Source organism: Lepisosteus oculatus, chromosome 18 (genome assembly GCF_040954835.1).
Source record: "Lepisosteus oculatus isolate fLepOcu1 chromosome 18, fLepOcu1.hap2, whole genome shotgun sequence".
Classification (NCBI taxonomy): domain Eukaryota; kingdom Metazoa; phylum Chordata; class Actinopteri; order Semionotiformes; family Lepisosteidae; genus Lepisosteus; species Lepisosteus oculatus.
This window is the reverse complement of record NC_090713.1, coordinates 14,806,907-14,825,754: the sequence shown is the minus strand read 5'-3', so window position 1 is coordinate 14,825,754 and position 18,848 is coordinate 14,806,907. Positions and strand designations below refer to the sequence as shown.

The 18,848-nt window shown below is 39.7% G+C and overlaps 1 protein-coding gene across 1 annotated transcript in view; it reads right to left on the bottom strand.

The window, feature by feature from the left end:
- The window catches only part of LOC138223909 (uncharacterized), a 235,954-nt gene that overhangs the window by 171,707 nt on the left and 45,399 nt on the right, over positions 1-18,848 (bottom strand). The window contains exons 5-6 of the mRNA XM_069180089.1: positions 6,003-6,312; positions 5,515-5,587 (exon numbers count right to left, since the gene is read on the bottom strand). Of these exons, the coding sequence (XP_069036190.1) occupies positions 5,515-5,587; positions 6,003-6,312 (383 nt within the window). The remainder of the gene's footprint in view (positions 1-5,514; positions 5,588-6,002; positions 6,313-18,848) is intronic.

Here is an 18,848-nt window from a genome sequence, read left to right as displayed (position 1 = left end):
TTAGTACTTTCCTACCCTAATCATACAGTACAGTGAAACTTCTATAATTTTTTGCTGCTTTCATCAAATAGTGTACAGAAGCATTAGTACATTAGTGTTTATTTTACTTTTTGATTGTAGACTATATTATACGTTGTTATGTTATATGTCTTAGCACTTTCACATTGAAAAAATAAGCATGCTATGTTGGTGGTTATATAATACATCGTATAAGCATTCTAATTATTCTTGGCTTAATTTGTTATGTATTTTGTGTAACTATGCGGTAGTGGAAGGAGCTGCGGTGAATGAGTGGGTCGGTGCCCCGTCTGTGAGGTTAGTGAGAAAATGCGCCGTTATGTGAAGCAGCGCAGCACCGTTGTGTAGAGTGGCGCCCAGGCTGGACTCTAACTGTGGTCTAGCCTGGAAAAAGACCCCGCTTGGCGGCGGGGACCAGACTGGATTTACCTTGTTTAACAGGGTCCAGTCTGGGAGAACAGGAAGGGAGCGCAAGGCCAAAAATAAAAATTTTAATTGTGGAAAAATGGTAAGCCTGCCCCGGTATAGAGACAGGACAGGCTAAAAGAAACAGCCTCACACTCAGTTACAATCCCTTCTGGGACTGCCGGTGCACAGATCCTCACCCTGCTTTTCGGGGAGGTGCTCAGTGTGCCTTTAAAGAGTTCTCACAGCTGCCGCCCATCTTTTATTAGTGCAGCTTACAAAGGATTACACTGAACACACCTCCTGCATGTAGTGCCACAATTGTTAACTCACATTGTAAGGTTATTATTATATACTATATTATCTAAGGCGGTGCTCTGGTGCCATGAGGAAAAAAAATCATTTGTAGGACTTTTTCTCACAGTTTTTATCTTCTTATTAGGACTTCATAAACTCTTACAGTACATGTATGTAGGATTTTGTATACCACTCTTGTGTAGTGCAGGCTTCATAATGTATTTATAAGCAGCATAAGCCTTTGCTGTTGGAGGAAGAAGTAGATGGGTAGAAATTCAAATGGGGAACCAGTTGCAACAACAAAGTAGAGCATCTGGACCCCAGTGTGCACTGAGCTCAATTTAATGAGGGTTTCTAAAGATAAGAAGACTGAAGAGAAAGTACCAGAGCAAGATCTGGTTCAAGAAGCCCAGCTGAAGCAGCAGTGGAGTTTACATGATCAGGGTCTCAGAGCTCCACAAGAACACATGTGCTCCAGCAACTGGGAACAGTTAACTGAGGATCAGCAGCTGGCTATCAGAGTTGGGCTCTTGCAGGAGCAGCTGCAGCAGCGAGTTTATCTTACAGTAGCAGAGTATAATGAACTTCAACAAGCACAGGTAAAAAAGATATTAGACCAACAGAGGACTACCACAACAAGGAAACAGTAAAATTGAAATCTTGGACCTTGAAGAGGCTACTTATTAAAACAGTTTAGTTTTTTTAGCTCTGTAACAGGGCTCCTGGATCTGGACACCTAAGTATATATTAGGATACCAGAGGGAGATGTATAGATACTCTAAATACCCGGGGAGAATGAGTGTTCAATCAGCAGGAGGTTATTAGGGGACTGGTGTCTCCTGTGTGAAGCCATGTTTAACTATGTGAGTATTTAGGGAGTGAACGGTCCTTGTCGGCTCAGGAGAGTCAGACCCTGAGCTGGTACAGTGTTTCTGTGTCAGCCTGCCAGTAAAAAACAAGACAGAGTGGGCAGACCATCCAAAATGGCAGAGTTGAGGCCTCATTTCACTACTTTTTTCATAAAGTACAAGAAAGCCATACAGTTAAAGTTATTAGAGTAAAATGGTACAATGATATACAGTAGGTCCACATGCAACGCAAAAGATCCAGTCATGTCAAGTCGGGAGTTAATGTGTGCAATTCCCTAACATACAGCTACCATCAAAGGGGAATCTGTCACAGACTCCTTAGGTTTTAAATGCAATTCTAAGTTATTTAAATTGACCATTTTTTCCCTTCAGCGCAGTGTTCAGCAGGTGACAATTTAAAGAGTCAAAGCATACAGCATTGGGAGACCCTGAAAGAAATTGACTATTTTAGTCCTGAAAAAAGCAGACTATGAGTGGACCTGATACAGGTACATCCTTTTCCTTTGTTACGTAAGGCTCAACATTATCCTCTGCACATCATCTTGAGCTTTTTTGCTGAAAATTGTGAGAAACGTGTAATGTAGTTATGTCAGAGAAACACTTTAGTGATTTAATTTTATTAATTACTGTTTATTTTCTGTTTCATTACTGAACAGTACAGTGTAGGGTAATGAAATGTATAAATGTAGTATGAAATGTAGTATATTGATACAGCTGTTTGAAGGAGCTAAGAATTTAAGAGACAGTGGTTAACATCTATCTAATGAAAACATTCATGCAGATCTCAGATGCTTTGAAGAAACTGAGGTGCTTTTCGAGTTGTAGTGGTACTGACACCAGTGGTGTGACATGCTTGTCAAGATCACCGTCACCTGTAAAGATCAGCTTCTAGTTATTTAAACCTTATTCAGAGAGTTTGCCATTCTGTTGTTTTTAGGAAACTCTGATTTCCTGAATAGAGACTCCCTTGGTTAAAAAAACTCCCTTGGTCTCTCCTGGTCAGAAGATATATTTTTAGAATAGGGAGACAGATTCCATTCACGGATTCCTATTCCCTCAAGAAGGTAGCAGCTACTCAGCTACAGTTTCACATATGTTCTCACTAACTCACTGGTACTGACCAGAGCAAGGAGATCAGATCATACCATCCTTGTTCCAACAAAGCATCATCTCAGACAAGCAATTTCCACCAAAAACTTTAAAATAGATCTTAAAATCCTTCTTTACCAGCAAGCCTATCAACTTTTATTATTACTAATTTCCTATCTTTTTCCTTCTTGGTTATTAAGTTTCCTGACTTCTTTTTTAAGCTTTTCTTTTTGTGAAGCACATTGAGATTCATTGGAATGAAATATGCTATAATAAAAATATTGTTATAGTTATTATTAGAGATTCTGGGTCATTCTCTTTGGTGCATAAGGAAGGTCTATCTCTCTTGTTGCTCTGTATAGGTGTTATATAGCAGTTCAATACTTAGTCTGGGGTTTTTCTGATTGGTCAGGTGTCTCTAATTGTGTTAACACCCAGGTATATTCTTAGCATATCTTTACAATTTGGCAGTTGTGATGAGCCCTGGGACAACACAACTGCAAGGTGCAGTCTCAGTCAGAGCTCGGGAACAGGAATCTACAGGGAGGCCAGGCTAACAGGGAAATGCTCTCCAGACAGAGCGGACACAGGACGCCTGGCAGGAAGGAGACTGGGAAGAGAAAAGTACCCCGACAGCCTGAGAGAAAAGGGTGAAGAAAAAAGAGCCAGAAAGGCGGCAGGAAAGAGGACAAAGAATTTCCCTCACGGGATCAATAAAGTATCTATCCATCTAAAGAAAAGAAGAACTAAAGTGCCAGAGCAGGACTCTTAGGGACAACAACAGGATGAGGCTGCACGGGGAGAGCCCTGAGGCCCTGGACAACGGAAGCTGCCTCCTGGAAGTGGTTCAGAACTGCTGGCGAAGGAGGCCAGCAGAGAAGAGTCCAAGGCTACAGGGTGGAGGCCGGAAGCTGCTGTGCAGTCAGAAACTGAGTGCTGCAGGGCAGAGAAAATCTCTATTTGGAACAAACTAGAACTGGAGTCAGAACAGACTGATTCAGCAATGAAAGGCGAGGGTGGTCAACATCCACCCTAGTGATGTCATCCCTGGCAAATCAGCCTGTAGACAATAATTGGGCAGCCTCTGCATCAGAGAGGAATCCTGTGTTGTGCTTCCAAAAGAGGAGGACACTTGGATACCTCGGTCTTGGGACGGATTCGTGGTGTTGACCTCCAAGGAAAAACAGTGATTCAACTTCGGAGTGGAATCCTGGCGTCGAGAAACAAAGATAGGCTGCAGAAAGGCTTTGGAATCCAGGGCAGTATGGGCACCCAGAGAAGCCACTGAGGCATCTGCCCAGGGAACTGGAGAACAGGAGTGCAGACAGGATGGGTGAAATGAATACAAATGAAGCCGAGAACTAAAAGCACTAGAGTACAGAAAGGGAGTGAAGGGGGTGAAATGAACAATGAGAAAGCGCTGTTAAAATGAAGCTTCGACATTAAATAGGAAAAGAGAAATTGAGTAATGAATGGGATAATTGTTAATTAGGAATTAATAGAGATCAGTGAAGGAAAGTCTGGCTTGTGCAGCTGGTCCTGGAAAACTGGGAGCCCTCATGAGAATGTAAGTTTCCCAGGGCAACAGCTAGCTGAGAGACACCATATTGGTATAGTCATAACAGAGCTATTATAGAATTAATAGTTATTAGACATTTTAAAGCTGTTATGAAGGATTTCTAAAAATCATACTTTTGCTTTCACCAAGACAATAACACCCAAGACAATGGGTCAGACCTCACTAACCTTCCAATCTGTATGATCACCCAATGACAGACCTAGAGGGTATCTAGATATTTCTGCTGACATCCCAGGCAATCACCAACTGTAATTTCCTGTTTTATAGGGTTGCACACAAATCATTTCATTGGTTTGCTCACTGGCTCAGCTTTTCTCTCTCCAGCTAACCTGGCAATCTGACTTTTCCAACAATGTGATTGCAAGCAGTCTGAGTCAGGACTTGTTCAAAGACTTCAGGTTGAGAGAGTGCAACAGTAAAAAACAGAAGAAATCTTGTTTTTCACAAACTGACTGTTATGTTTTGCCTTTTGGGCTCTTTTGTCATTATTCTGAATATCCAAGCATCTTCAGTAAAAAGCTGCAGTTCAGACGAACCTTGTCTTCCATGGTCTTACTTTGCCCGTAAGCAGATGACTGTGCACAGATGGTTTTAGAGACTGGAGTTTAGTAAGATGATAACTTCCTTGCGGAATTGTCATCAGTAATGTAAGGCAAAATCATTCTCTTCCTCTCTCTCTCCACCAGGACACTCCCAGCACAGAGCAAGCAACTGGAGAAACTACAGCATGAACCTGCTCAGTTCTGACATCAGCAGGAAGTTCAAATTCATCCAATGGCCACAAGTTCCTTGATTTAGGAGTACAAAACGTCTATATTAACATTATAATTATCTTGGGTTTAACTATTATTTCACTTGTGTTTAATAAAGTAGTTCAGGATAGTAAATGCATATTGGAGAATATGAATGTGATTTTACCACTGATATATCTATGACACTGAGATTCATATGACCTACAAGTTAGACAATAATAATAGTTGATATATTTTAACTTTGTTATTGGCTCATTTTTAACCCCTGAGTGAATGATCAACAATTCATATTAAAGCAGATTGATTCACAAATATATTATTTTATTCTTGTTGGTTTGTTATGCATGTTTTAGTGTTGTATCAATAAAGTGTAGACTGTATATTTAGAATCTGTGGGTAAGACTTTAAATTATTATGTTTACTTGATTCAAGTTGCCAAAGCACACTCATTCACACACAGAGACCTGGTGTGTCCTTCTCCTGAGAGACACTCTCAAACACTTACCTGTTTGGACAGTCTCCCGGAATCCTCCTGTGCAGAAATCCTCAGGTTCACCTGTCACAGCCCTCCTCACATTCTGAACATACAAAGCAGAGAAAAAGGTAAGACCTTTGGAAGAGTTAAAATTGGCAGATTTAAAGGAATCAAGAGATCTGAAGCTTTCATAGAGACAGAATGACAGCATCCATACTGAAACAGTTCGACAGTAAGAATAAGAGACTATCCCTCAGTGTTTTTGTACTGAGATATTAAGTTCTGGTCACTAATGTTTTACACTGTATAGTTCATGTGAAATAAACACCACACAGATATTCAGCTGCCCTCAGTGATGAGTGTGTATCAATTCAGCCACACGGGTCACTACAGATCTGTGAGCACAGGGAACAGACAGCACAACACAGAGACACAGAAGCACTATGAATCAGCTGGTGAAAAGTGTGTCAATATTCAGCACAGGTCCGATTTCAGAAAGTGTGACTGAAGTCTCTTACCTGTGTCATTACCTGTTCTGACATAAATATGGTTTCATGGCCCCTGTGTTCCTGCACTGAACACAGACTGCAGATGTGAGTCTGATCAGTCTTACAGAACAGCTCCAGAGCTCTGTGGTGCTCCTGACACAGACTGGGCTCCTGGTCTCCACAGATGTCCACCAGTCTGTGTCTCTGCAGGGCTGGAACTGTGTAGTGCTGTCGGACGTGTGTCTCACAGTAGGAGGCAATGCAGGTGACACAGTGTTTCACAGCTCTGAACTTCGTCTCAATGCAGAAATCACAGGACATGTTTTCATGCCCAGCAGATCTGTGAGCAAAGAAAATAGTCAGAGATCTTCACATTGTGCCTTTAACTCAGAGACCAGGAGTCACAGAAGTCATGTTGAACCCCTCTATAATGATTCTTGCACAAACAAAATGCAGGGCACAAGAATTCAGGACGGGAGAAATAAGACATGGAAACACCCATAAAGAGTTCAAGACAGGAGGAGGGAAAGACAGAGCTGAGGACAAGAGGAGAGACAAACACAAACAAACACAGAGCTGAGGACAGTAGAGACACACACAGAGCTCTGGACAAAAGGAGACACACACCCACAATTTAAAGTAAATTGTCTTGTTTCTCTGATCATGTCTGCAGTGGTTACACACTGCTCCATCCATTAGTCATGAGAATATACTAGTAGTAGGCTGGGCAAACGATTTTAAAAATAAAAAAAAAGAGATATAATGATGTGTTCCTGCTTAACTTAGACATTGCACGACTTTAAAACATATAAAAACAGGTTTCGAGAGTTAAAAACCACTTTTTATGCGCGAAAAAAATGGGTGATTTTTCTTCCTCGCGATCAGCTCAGAATCTTTGTGTACGCTGTAAGGTTTTTACTTCTTAATTAAACGTTTAAAATACACGAATTTCATAAAGACAACACACGTTTCGAAGAGAAAAAATCCCATTCTTTTCTCTTCCTGGTGTGTGAAACTGATCAGCAGGTCTTTTTTTCCCAATCAGAGGCTCTGAAAATAGCGTACCGCCCACTGCGCTCCGTCAGAGAGGGGCGCGGCACCGAGAGAGGGAGGAGGCGCGGAGCTCAGCAGTACAGAACGAACGTTCTACTGCCTGGAGCGCTTATGGCAGCGATCGCGTCTGCATTTATAACTTAGTTTTTAAAATTAATCAAGCAATATGAAGCATCTCTTTTTACTTTTAAGTCACTTAATTATCATTAAGCACAGCTTTCTCACCACTTAGACTACTTTTTGATACCATCCTTAGACAAAGCAGAAACTTGTTGTTCTGTCTAATGACATTACAAGTGGAAAGATTACAGATTTTAGTCGTCTTTAATTTTGCTACGTTATACATTTTAGAAACATTTCATCCATACAAACAACACAAAACTATTCTCGATTGTATTTCTGAATGGTATGTTACACTAAGTTCACTGTTTTAAATACATCTAATTAAGAAAGTTAGGTGTTAGCATAAACTATTAGCAACCAATAATATTAAATTTAGCACTGTAATAAGTTGTTGCACTTTCCCCAGCATCTTGTAAAAATATATTTTCATTGTTCAAATATACATTAAGTCTGACTATCATATAATAAGTTAAATACAAAACTAAAGAAAAAATAGGGTTAAATATAATTCAAAATATTTTGCTAACAATGTTAACTGTTTATGAATAATAAAATGTATTAACTAAGGAGTAGGATGGCACAGTTGTTAGTATGCTTTTTGTTTTGTTTCTTTTTCATAAATACAACAGTAGTACCTGATGTCTCAGTGGCTTTCAAAATTAAATTATGCATGCAAACCTGTGAACTAGAAAGATAACTAAGATATTCATCCATTTATAATGGTGGCAAAGTGGCTAGCATTGCTATCCTACAGTGCTGGGGCCCCAGGTTCAATTCCTGGGGTACAGTATGTGTGGAGTTTGCATGTTCTCTCTGGGTTCATGTGGGTTTTCTCCAAGTACTCTACAGGTACCTACATACTGCATTGCTATCTTGCAGCACTGGGGTCCTAGGTTCAATTTCTGCCATCCTGTGTGTGTGGGGTTTGCATGTTCTCTCTGGGTTACATGGGTTTTCTCCATATGTGTGATCTGACTCCCTCTCGCACTCCAAAACATACTGGTAAGTTAATTGGTTTATGGGAAAACTGGCCCTGGAGTGTGTGTGTTTGTGTCTGTCTGTCCTGTGATGGACTGGCGCTATGTCCAGGGTGTATTCTGCCTTGTGTCCGTTGCTTACTGGGATAAGCTCCAAATCCTCTGTACTGGATAAAGAGATTAGAAATGGATGGAACTATACACAGTGTTAGAAACCCACTATGAAATGGCAGCATCTCACTGAGAATAAAATATTTTATAGTGCTGGCCTTTCCACCTCTCTTGCACATCAGTATCCATACCTAGTTATTTAAACAAATTGCCTCTAATTCTAAACATCTTAATATGCTCTCTGGATCCGCATCAGCTATGTTTGCCCATTCCTTCAATTCATGTGCATCCAATTCATCCAGTTCAATGCTAGTAACTGCACAAAATCTAAAATACAATCCTCATTTCAGTATCTATGTAAACTTACAGTCTGTTAACTTCATCATCTTCATCAAAAGTATGCCTAACCCCATTAGGAAGTGTTCTTGTTATCAGTGTATTCCTTAGCTTTCCCAAAATTATCTTCTTCTTACCAACATCTCTAGTCTTTTATCCTGCAATAACTCAGCCAACACTTAAATCCCCAAAAGCTGCTTGTGTTAATTTCTTTAAATCACAAATATCATGTGTAAATACTGGCCATGTAATACTCTGCATTGTGGAATAATAGTTTATTTTAAAGGGAACTAGAGAAACTAAGAACTAGAGAAATCAATAAAGGCTTTTTTTCTAGAATTAATAAATGCACATCCTGTTCACTGGGGAAATTAAATCCACACGGAGCAATCTTCAATATGTTCAGAATATGACAGCGAGAATCCTATCAGGGATGCATTACACCTGTTTTCAAGTCCTTGCACTGGTTACCTATCAGGTTTCGAGTCAACTTCAAATTCCTCATCCTCATTCAGTACCTACAGTATATGGCTTATTATCTGTCTTCTCCCCCAGCTTTGTTCGTCTGACTCTGGTCTTCTAGCTGTCCTCAAGAACATCTACATTCTGTGGGTGACAGGGTCTTCTCTAGCTGCACCCAGGGCTCTGGATTTGTATCCCCAGTGATATCAGAGTCACTTACCCTGAGTGCATTTAAATCTAACCTCAGAACCTTTCTTTTCAGAAGACTTAGTGTCTGTATCTGCTTCATTTTCTAATTTTGGTAGCACCTCTAACTGCTTGTCTTACTTATATGTATTTACTTTGTAATCTGTGGTCCTTTTATCTGTTTTACATTTACTGTATTGCTTTGAGATGCCACTTTTAAAGGTGATATATAAAATAAAGTTTTTTATTATTGTTATAGAGAAACATGATCAGATTTTCCCTGGTTCAGAAAAAAAGATCTAAAGTATACTAGTTTGTCACTCTTCTCATTCCCTTTGCTAAATGACTTTTCATACTAATTTGATCAATCTAACTGCCAGTTTTCTGTGCTTTCTCTATCCTGCTAGATTTGCAATTATTCTGAAAATTTTCATCTTGAAATAACTCATTTCTAAATACCTTTTTCTCTGTTAACATCTTGCAGCAACTCTGCAACAAAATATACACTTAGCTCAACCTGACAGTTCATCCTGCTACCACCAATAAAAAAAATCTTAAGATTTCTATATTTATGTCTTTATTTAGTGGTTTCATTAGTGACAAAGGCTAAACTTTCTTGGAAAAATGTATTTTACGTGTTGCGGAAAAAAATGACTTGCTTTTACAAAATATGTTTACAAATCCTTTCACCTGGCAGTTTACCTGAATGCCCAACTATTTGAGAAGCCCTCCATGAAACCACAGTTGCTATAAATTCATTTAGGGCTCACTGACAGAACTGCTGTTTTTTATGCATGCTAATTTCTGATTCCTCACTCTGTTTCATGTTTATAGATAAGACTTTATTGATCGCGAAGGGAAATTGATGTACATGTTCATGTACATGATGAACATGTTTGCATGTTCTTTTGTAACATACACCTTTTTGTGATTTTTTTGTATATCTAAGCAAGTATTCCTGCATCCCTCTTCTGCACTATAGGCATGTTTTTTTTTCTTTTTGCTCCATTTCTAAAACTTTTTGCTCATGTGCATTTTTGTATTTTTTTACACCTCTAGCACTTTAACGTCCTGAATTTTCATTTGCCTTAATTTGTAGAATGAATTTGAGTTTTAGCCTTAAAAATCTTAAGTTTTCACTATCTTTTGTTTCTTGTCCTACAACTGTTATTATTGATCACCGAATTATTGTACTTGACATGACTTCATTCAGCCTTTCCTGAACGTCTATGTCAGGCAGAGAGAGTGCTGTTTCTGGTGCGATCTTTTGCAGCTGACATTTCACTGTTTTAAACGAACAAGAAATTAGATTGCTCATAAATCACTTATCCTATATAAACACAGTGTAATTGCCCTCCGAAAATCCTCTTTTTCTTGTTTGTTTTAGAGACCTTGATCGAAACTGATTTTAGATGTCAGAAAGGATTTATTTTCTCTGTATTTCCTACATTGCTTTGTCAAGATTTATATTTATTTATAAATCGTACACTAATTAATAGCAGTAAATACTGATGTTTTGCTCCCTCTTACCACAAAAATATTGTAACGCTTACGGCCGACAGGCACTGTGTAAGAGCCGGAGTACCAGAGCGGTGACGTCACCGCCCTTCCCTGTGATAGCAGGACTACAGCTACTGGGCTGTGGAGAGATCTCTCTTTGGCTCACCGGGCTGGGTCCCTGCAGAGTGATGTGGGAGTCCTGGGTTCAAGCTCCTGATGGTGGGGGGCTGACCTAATGTGGCAAAGGTGCCCGCCTGAGCCCCTGTTGTGTTACATTAGTGTCAGAAGTGGGGTGGGATAGCCCTTTGCTGGGGATGGTGATTTAAGTGGGGGAGAGTGTAATGCTTATGGCCGACAGGCACTGTGTAAGAGCTGGCGTACCAGAGCAGGTGACATCACTGCCCTTCCCTGTGATAGCAGGACTACAGCTACAGTATCTCGATCTCTTTCAGGCCAAAGATACACTTATCTTTATTTAAAGTTAAGCCACTGTCTTGGAATCTTTGGAATACTTGCCTGAGCCTCTGTTCTACTTGTTCTTCATTTTCCGCATGTACTACAACATCATCCATATACCATACAACACCAGGCATTGCACACAACATCGAGTCCATAGCCTTCCGATAGGCCTCTGAGGCACTAGACAAGCCAAAAGGAACTTTTCTGAAACGGTAACAACCCCTGTGTGTGATGAAGGTAGTCAGGTGTCTTGATTCTGCTTGAGCTGCTTCATGAATTCTAGCGACTGTAAGAGCTCTTTCTAAAGTCAGCCCTTCCTCCTGCAACAATTTATCACGCAGTCTCTTATGTGCACATTTTTCCACAAGTTGATCTCTTAACATGTCAGCTTCCAACACTCCAGAGTCACACGATTTAGCCAGTTCTCTTAGTGCATTCACAAAAGCATCAACAGATTCTCTGCCTAAATTTATGCCGTTCCAAAACCACATTTCTCCGCGGTGTAAAGTAAGCGTCTAAGGCAGCTACAGTCTGTTCATATGTACCTTTTTCTCCAGGGAGTTTGGCGAAAATCCGCTGCACGGGCGCCCCGATACAGTGCAGTAATATAGCACGTCTCACGGCATCCGGAGCTTCTGTAGACCCACTGGCTATTTCAAAAAATCTGTACGACTCCATCCATATCTTGTATTCCGTATACAAATCCGGAGCTCCGAGGTTCAGTGGAAGCGGTGGAGAGAGCTGGGCATAAGCAAAGCTTCTCGGCGCGGCTGCCGTATCTTCCATGGCGCCAGCTAAACGAACAGTCCGAATAGTCAAGAGTTCGTTTCTACCAGCAAGAGAACGAAAACCTGCAGTGTTCTGCTCGCTTTGAGTTCGTCAAGCACTCATCTCTCGTCGCCATAAATGCTGTGTATCTAAATAAAGAGCCGTTCTTATATTATTTTAACTATTTCATTAACTACACAAATCATGCCCTTACACCATATATTCCAGCCTTCTACTCCCTCGTTCCGTTGTCTCGCGATGTCTACTCACTATACTACAAGTACAGTACTCTCACACGTACCATAGTCAAAACACACTGACACCTTCACACAAGAATCTCTACAGTTTAACTGGAGGCACCAGTTTTAAAAAAATCATAAATAAGAAACAATGACGTGACCCTCCCTAATTTAGGAATTGCATGACTTTAAAAAGATTAGTTTAGTTGGAAAAAAAAAACGTTTTATGTGCACAAAAACAGGTGATTTTCTTCCTCGTGATCAGCTTGGAAACTTACGCTGTAAATTACTTTTTAATCAAACTTTTAAAACACTTGAATTTCATAAACACAAAGAAAAAAAACATATTCTACTATTTTCCTTTGGTACGAAGCAGGTCAGTAGGTCTTTTTTTCCAATCAGAGTCTGAGAAAATATCTCCCTGAGAAGCGGCGGCACTGAGAGAGGGAGGAGGCGCGGAGCTCTGTAATACAGAATGAGCCGTCTGCAGCCTGGAACGCTTAAGGCAGATCGCATCTGCCTTTATAATTTAGGTTTTCAAATTAAGCAACGTAAATCATTTCCTTTGACTTCCAGTCCTTTAATTATCATTAAGGATAGCTACTTTCTCACCAATTATATTTATTTTTTAAAGCATTGTTAAACAAAGCAGGAGCTTATTGTACTTCCTAATGACATGACACGTGGAAAGATTATTTTGATCGCCTTTAGGTTTTTATCAATTTTAGCAAAGTATAATCAAAAGAAATGCCACAAAACTATTCTCGATTGTATTTCTGAATGTTATGTCTAACTTAGTTCAATATTTGAAATACAAGTCATTGTTCAAATGTACGTTAAATCCGAGTATTGGAAAATATGTAAAATACAGAATTAGTAAAGAAAAATATATAAGGATAAAATATATTTTAAAATATTTTGCTATCAACAATCAATAACAGTCTTAACTGTTTATAACAATTAAATGTATTAACTAAGGAATAGGGTGGCAGTGTTTAGCATGCTTTTGGTAAGTTTTTTCATAAATACAACAGTTGCACCAGATATCTCAGTGACTTTCAAAATTAAATTATGCATGCAAATCTGTGAACTAGAAAGATAACTAAGCTATCCATCCATTTCTAATGGTAGCACAGTGGTTAGCATTGCTATCCTACAGTGCTGGGGCCCCAGGTTCAATTCCTGTGGTACAGTATGTGTGGAGTTTGCATGTTCTCTCTGGGTTCATGTGGGTTTTCTCCAAGTACTCTACAGGTACCTACATACTGGTAGGGTTAATTGGCTTATGGAAATACTAATAAGCCACACTCACTCATGTGAGTGTCTGAGTGTGTGTTTCTGTCTGTTTGTCTGCCCTGTGATGTATTCTGGGTGTATTCTGCCTTGCGTCTGTTGCTTGCTGGGATAGGCTCCAGCTCCCCTGTACTGGATAAAGAGATTAGAAAACGGATGGAACTAAAGGACTGTGTAACTATACACAGTGATTAAACCCACTATGAGATGGCAGGATCTCACTGAGGATAAATTATTTTATAGTGCTGGTTTAACAAAAACAGCTTTTCCACCTCTCTGGCACATCAGTATCCATAACTAGTCGGACAACAAATCAACAAATTGCCTCTAAATATAAATATCTTCAGATGCTGGCTCAGCATCAGTTATGTTTGCCCATTCCTTCAATTGATGTGCATCCAAAACACAGTTGAACGCGAGCAATTTCACAAAATCTAAAATACAATCCTCATTTCAGTATCTATGTAAACATTCAACAGTGGATATTCAGTGAGTCTGTTAACTTTATCACCTTCCCCTGCAGTCTGTAACATCTCCTGTCCATTTGTCAAAAGCATGCCTAACCTTTTTAGGAAGTGTCCTTGTTATCAGTGTATTCCTCAACTTATCTTTTTCCTACCTACCTGTACATCTCTAGTTTTAACATGCTCCATGAGAACTTACTTTTAACCTGTGTCTGTTTATCTACTACATGGTAGCAAACAATCTTTGTCTAATTTTACTGTACCTGCCATTTTTTGCAGCCTGCAGATAACACTTTCAGTTATTCTAGATTAATCATTTTCTACTACTTTGAGAAACTGAAAATCCCATTGTAATTTTCATCCCTGTCTCAACTACTCTTCATTCCTCATTTCAACCATACTGTTACTACAGGATGTTTCAGGTCAACATTCCAGCTTCTGTGTTGTTCATTTATTTCTTCCTCACTGTTCAAAGCTCCTCTTACTTTCTTAACTCTACCGCTAGTAGATCTTGTGTCCATACATCCTCCCTTGCTTCTTTTTCAACCTTTCCATCCTTCTCCTTCAGTGTCTGCAACCTGGTATCTCATATTCTAACCATACCTTGAATATCCATATACCTTGCATTTATTTTTAATATACCTGTATGCTGTTATTTTGGATACAATATGTTGGTTTTTTTGCAAGAGCTCTTCAGACACGCTGTTACTAGCTTGAACATAACTCCTAATGCTTTGCTCCCTGCAATAAGTCAGACTAACTTAAATCCTCAAAAACTGCTTGTATTAATTGTTTAAATCACAAACATCATATGTAAATACCGGCCATGTATAGCATTAAAAAAGCTGCATTATGGAACATCACACTGATTTAGTTTCTTTTAAAGGGAACTAGAGAAACTAAAAGGGCTTCTTTTTCTAGAATTGATGACTGTACATCTTGTTCACTGGGGTAATTAAATCCACACCAAGCAATCTCCAATATGTTCAGAATTTGACAACCAGAATATTGCGCAAACAAGCAATCACATTACACCTGTCTTCAAGTCCTTGCACTGGCCTCCTATCAGGTTTCGAGTCAACTTCAAAATCCTCATCCTCATTCAATACCTATCTGGCTTATCTGCAACCTTTGTCCCTCTGACTCTGGTCTTCTAGCTGTCCTCAAGAATATATACATTCTGTGAGTGACAGGGCCTTCTCTAGCTGCACCCCAGGGCTCTGGATTTGTATCCCCAGTGATATCAGAGTCACCTACCCTGAGTGCATTTAAATCTAACCTCAAAACCTTCCTTTTAGTGTCTGTATCTGCTTCATTTTCTAACTTCGGTAGCACTTCTAACTGCTTGTCTTTCTTATATGTATTTACTTTGTAACTCATGGTCCTCATAACTGTTTTTACACCTGCTATATTGCTTTAAGATGCTTGGATATGTGCTATATAAAATAAAGTTTACAGTTACTTTTATTGTTATAGAGAAACATGATCAGATTTTCCCTGGTTCGGAAAAAAAAAAGATCAAAACTATACTGGTTTGTCACTCTTCTCACACCATCTTTGCTAAATGGCTTTGCATACAGATCTGATTAATCACACTGTACATATTTTCTGTGCTTTCCCTATCCTGTTAGATTTATAATTATAATCTCCGTCTCAAAATGAGTCATTTCTAAATACCTGTTTTCACTGTTACCATCTTACACCAACACAGTGACACAATTTACACTGATCTTAACTTGACAGCTGCTGAGTCCTTAATTCATTCTGCTACCAACATTGGTTTAGATTTCTATAATTATGTCTTTATTTAGTGGTTCCATTACTGACAGGCTAAATTACTTTCTTTGAAAAATGTCTTTTATGTGTGGCAAACAAAAACTGACTTGCTGTAATGAATGTTCAACTATTTAAGAAGCCTTCCATGAAACCATGTTTGCTACTAATTCATATACTTTAAGGCTTTCTGATAAAATTACTGTTTTTCATGTTAGTTAATTTTCTGACTCTTTATCCCATCAAACCTTCATTCTCACCCTGCCAGAAATGCACCTGATTATTCAAGCGCCTCACTCTCTGCCAAATCTGTTTCAGGTTCAGACGTTCTTTTGTAAAACACAGCTTTCTGTAATTTCTTGTATATCTAAGCTTTGCAAGTGTCCCTGCATCCCTCTTCTGCACTGTCTGATCATGACATTTTTCTGTTTGCTTATTTCAAAGTAACACCAGCTCCATTTCTAAAACATTTTGCTCATGTGCATTTTTGTATTTATTTACATCTCTAACATTTTTTATGTCCTAAATTTTAATTTGCCTTAATTTGTTAGACTGAATTTTAGTTTCAGCCTTAAAAAGCTTGGGTTTTCTCTATCTTTTGTTTCTTTTCCTACAGAGCTCTTTAATTGCTCTTTAAGTTTCCAGCATGTTTACATTAATCTATGCACATTTTAAACTGTTAATACTGATCACCGAATTATTGCATTATGGCTTAATTCACCATTTCCTGAACTTCTATGGCAAGCAGTGCTAGTGCTATCTCTGTTGCTATCTTTTGCAGCTGAAATCTCACTGTTTAAAAGAATAAGAAATTAGATTTCTCATAAATACAATTATTTCTTTATTTTCTAATTGAATGAGATTAGTTTATGTGTCAAATACACAGCCACGTACTATGATACAGGGCACGCTAATACTTGAGTGGACACAAGAGCTACTATGTAATTCTATACCATTGTATTCTATACCATGAGAAAAATACACCAAGCGTCTCTTTGTTTCGCTCCCATGCGCATGAAATAAAAACTTCTTTTAACTTCTGAGACGGACTCCTGAAACGGAAACGGGGGAAAATGCAAGCTTGCGGATTGCTAAAGCAGGTAAGCCGCACACTATTTGTGAAGAACTTTGATTACCATTGGAAAAAGAGCTGACATGTATTGCGGGAGAAAGACCCAAAGCAAAATCCTCTGAACTCAAAAGTACCAGCAGGAGTTTATCCAAAAACGTGGGTCAGGAGGTCAGGCCAGGGTCAAAAACCAGTTGGGGAACGGGGAACGGGGAACGGGGAACGGGGAACGCGGAAGCTCTAGCTAGGTGAAACCCAATACTGAGCAAGGAGTGGTACGTCAGGTTGGTGTAGGTAGCGGGTGGAAGAAGGTGTGTCTGATTAGTTAATTGGAAACTGCACTGGAATGTGAAGGAGTTGATTAAGGGCGGTGAGTTCTCCAGGGACGTGACATAACACATATTATGTGTGGAGAAAAAGCTGCTAAACAGCTCAACCTGCTGCCCCTTTCGAATGACACAGTCACTCGGAGAATTTTTGATTTGGCCTCCTCATTACTTTCATTTTCGTCCTTTTTCTTTCTCCATCCACACTGACGAACTAAGAGCAATCTTCAAAAAACAAAATAAAAGAAAAGCGACAGGCCCAGACAATTTGTCAGCTGCAGCCCTCAGCTATTGTGCTGATCAACTGGCTCCTGTGTTTACCAACATTTATAATATTTCACTACATCAGCAGGAAGACCCTCACAGTTTTAAAATATCCACTATAATACCTGTTCCTATAATACCTATTCAAAAATATCTCGCCTCAACGACTACAGACTTCGGTGGCTATGAAAGCCTTTGAGCTTCATTTGGGATTAAAGCCAAAACACACCGATACCTTCAAACAAGAATCTCTGCAGTTTTACTAGAGGAATTCAAGAGAGATCCTGCTCTTCACCAACCCATCAAACACTCTCCACCTCTACAGACCCTCCACCTGAGACTGTGTTTATCCTGCTCCTGTAGAAGAGGAGTTGGGCCTGGCCCAGCAGAAAGTGCACTGGGTACAATTCTCTTCTTATTGACATAACTCAGCAGCCATATCACCCTGCAACTCACAACTGGCAACCCACTGAAGCTAAGCAGGTGTGAGCCTGGTCAGTACCTGAAGGGGAGACTCCTGGGAAAGCTGAGGCTGCTGCTGGGAGTGTTAGTGTGGCCAGCAGGGGGCGCTCACCCTGCAGTCCATGTGGGTCCTAATGCCCCAGTATAGTAATGGGGACACTATACTGTAAACAGGTGCTGAGATGTAAAACCGAGGTCCTGACTCTCTGTGGTCATTAAAAATCCCAGAGCGCCTCTCGAAAAGAGTAGGGGTGTAACCCTGGTGTCTTGGCCAAATTTCCAATTGGCCCTTACCAATCATGGCCTCCTAATAATCCCCCTCTATGAATTGGCTACATTACTGTGCTCTCCTCCCCACTGATAGCTGATGTGGGGTGAGCGTTCTGGCACACTATGGCTGCCGTCGCATCATCCAGGTGGATGCTGCACATTGGTGGTGGTGGTGGAGGGGAGTCCCCATTACCTGTAAAGTGCTTTGAGTAGAGTGTCCAGAAAAGCACTAAATAAGTGTAAGCAATTATTATTATTATAACTTACCCTGAACACAACAGCAGGGCTGCTGAAGGCCAGACTAAGATTAGAGAAGTGATATACTGTACCAGTGAAAGTGTGCCTGTTTCTCAGCACAGAAGTGTAACTATAACCAGAGGTATAACATTAAATTCATACAGAATATAATACATGGGATATCCTAGGTTCTTAATGTGACCGATGTTGTGTCCCACTTTAGTCAATTGCACAAAAAATGAAGCTTTTCATTTCCACATGAAACAGCCATCAATTTGTGACTATATAAGACTTTTCAGGAATTTCAATCGTAATTCTACCGGTGATCACAAGATGACTTCACAAGGCTTGTGTGCCCAATGAGCAAATATCCTCCTTACTTTCTGTCATTTAAAATTGAAAAACACATACAGGCCATGCTGCATTGTGAAATTTCTCAAACACAACAACATTGTTATAAATAACCGTTAGAGAAACTAAAAATAACAAGATTCACTATAAAGG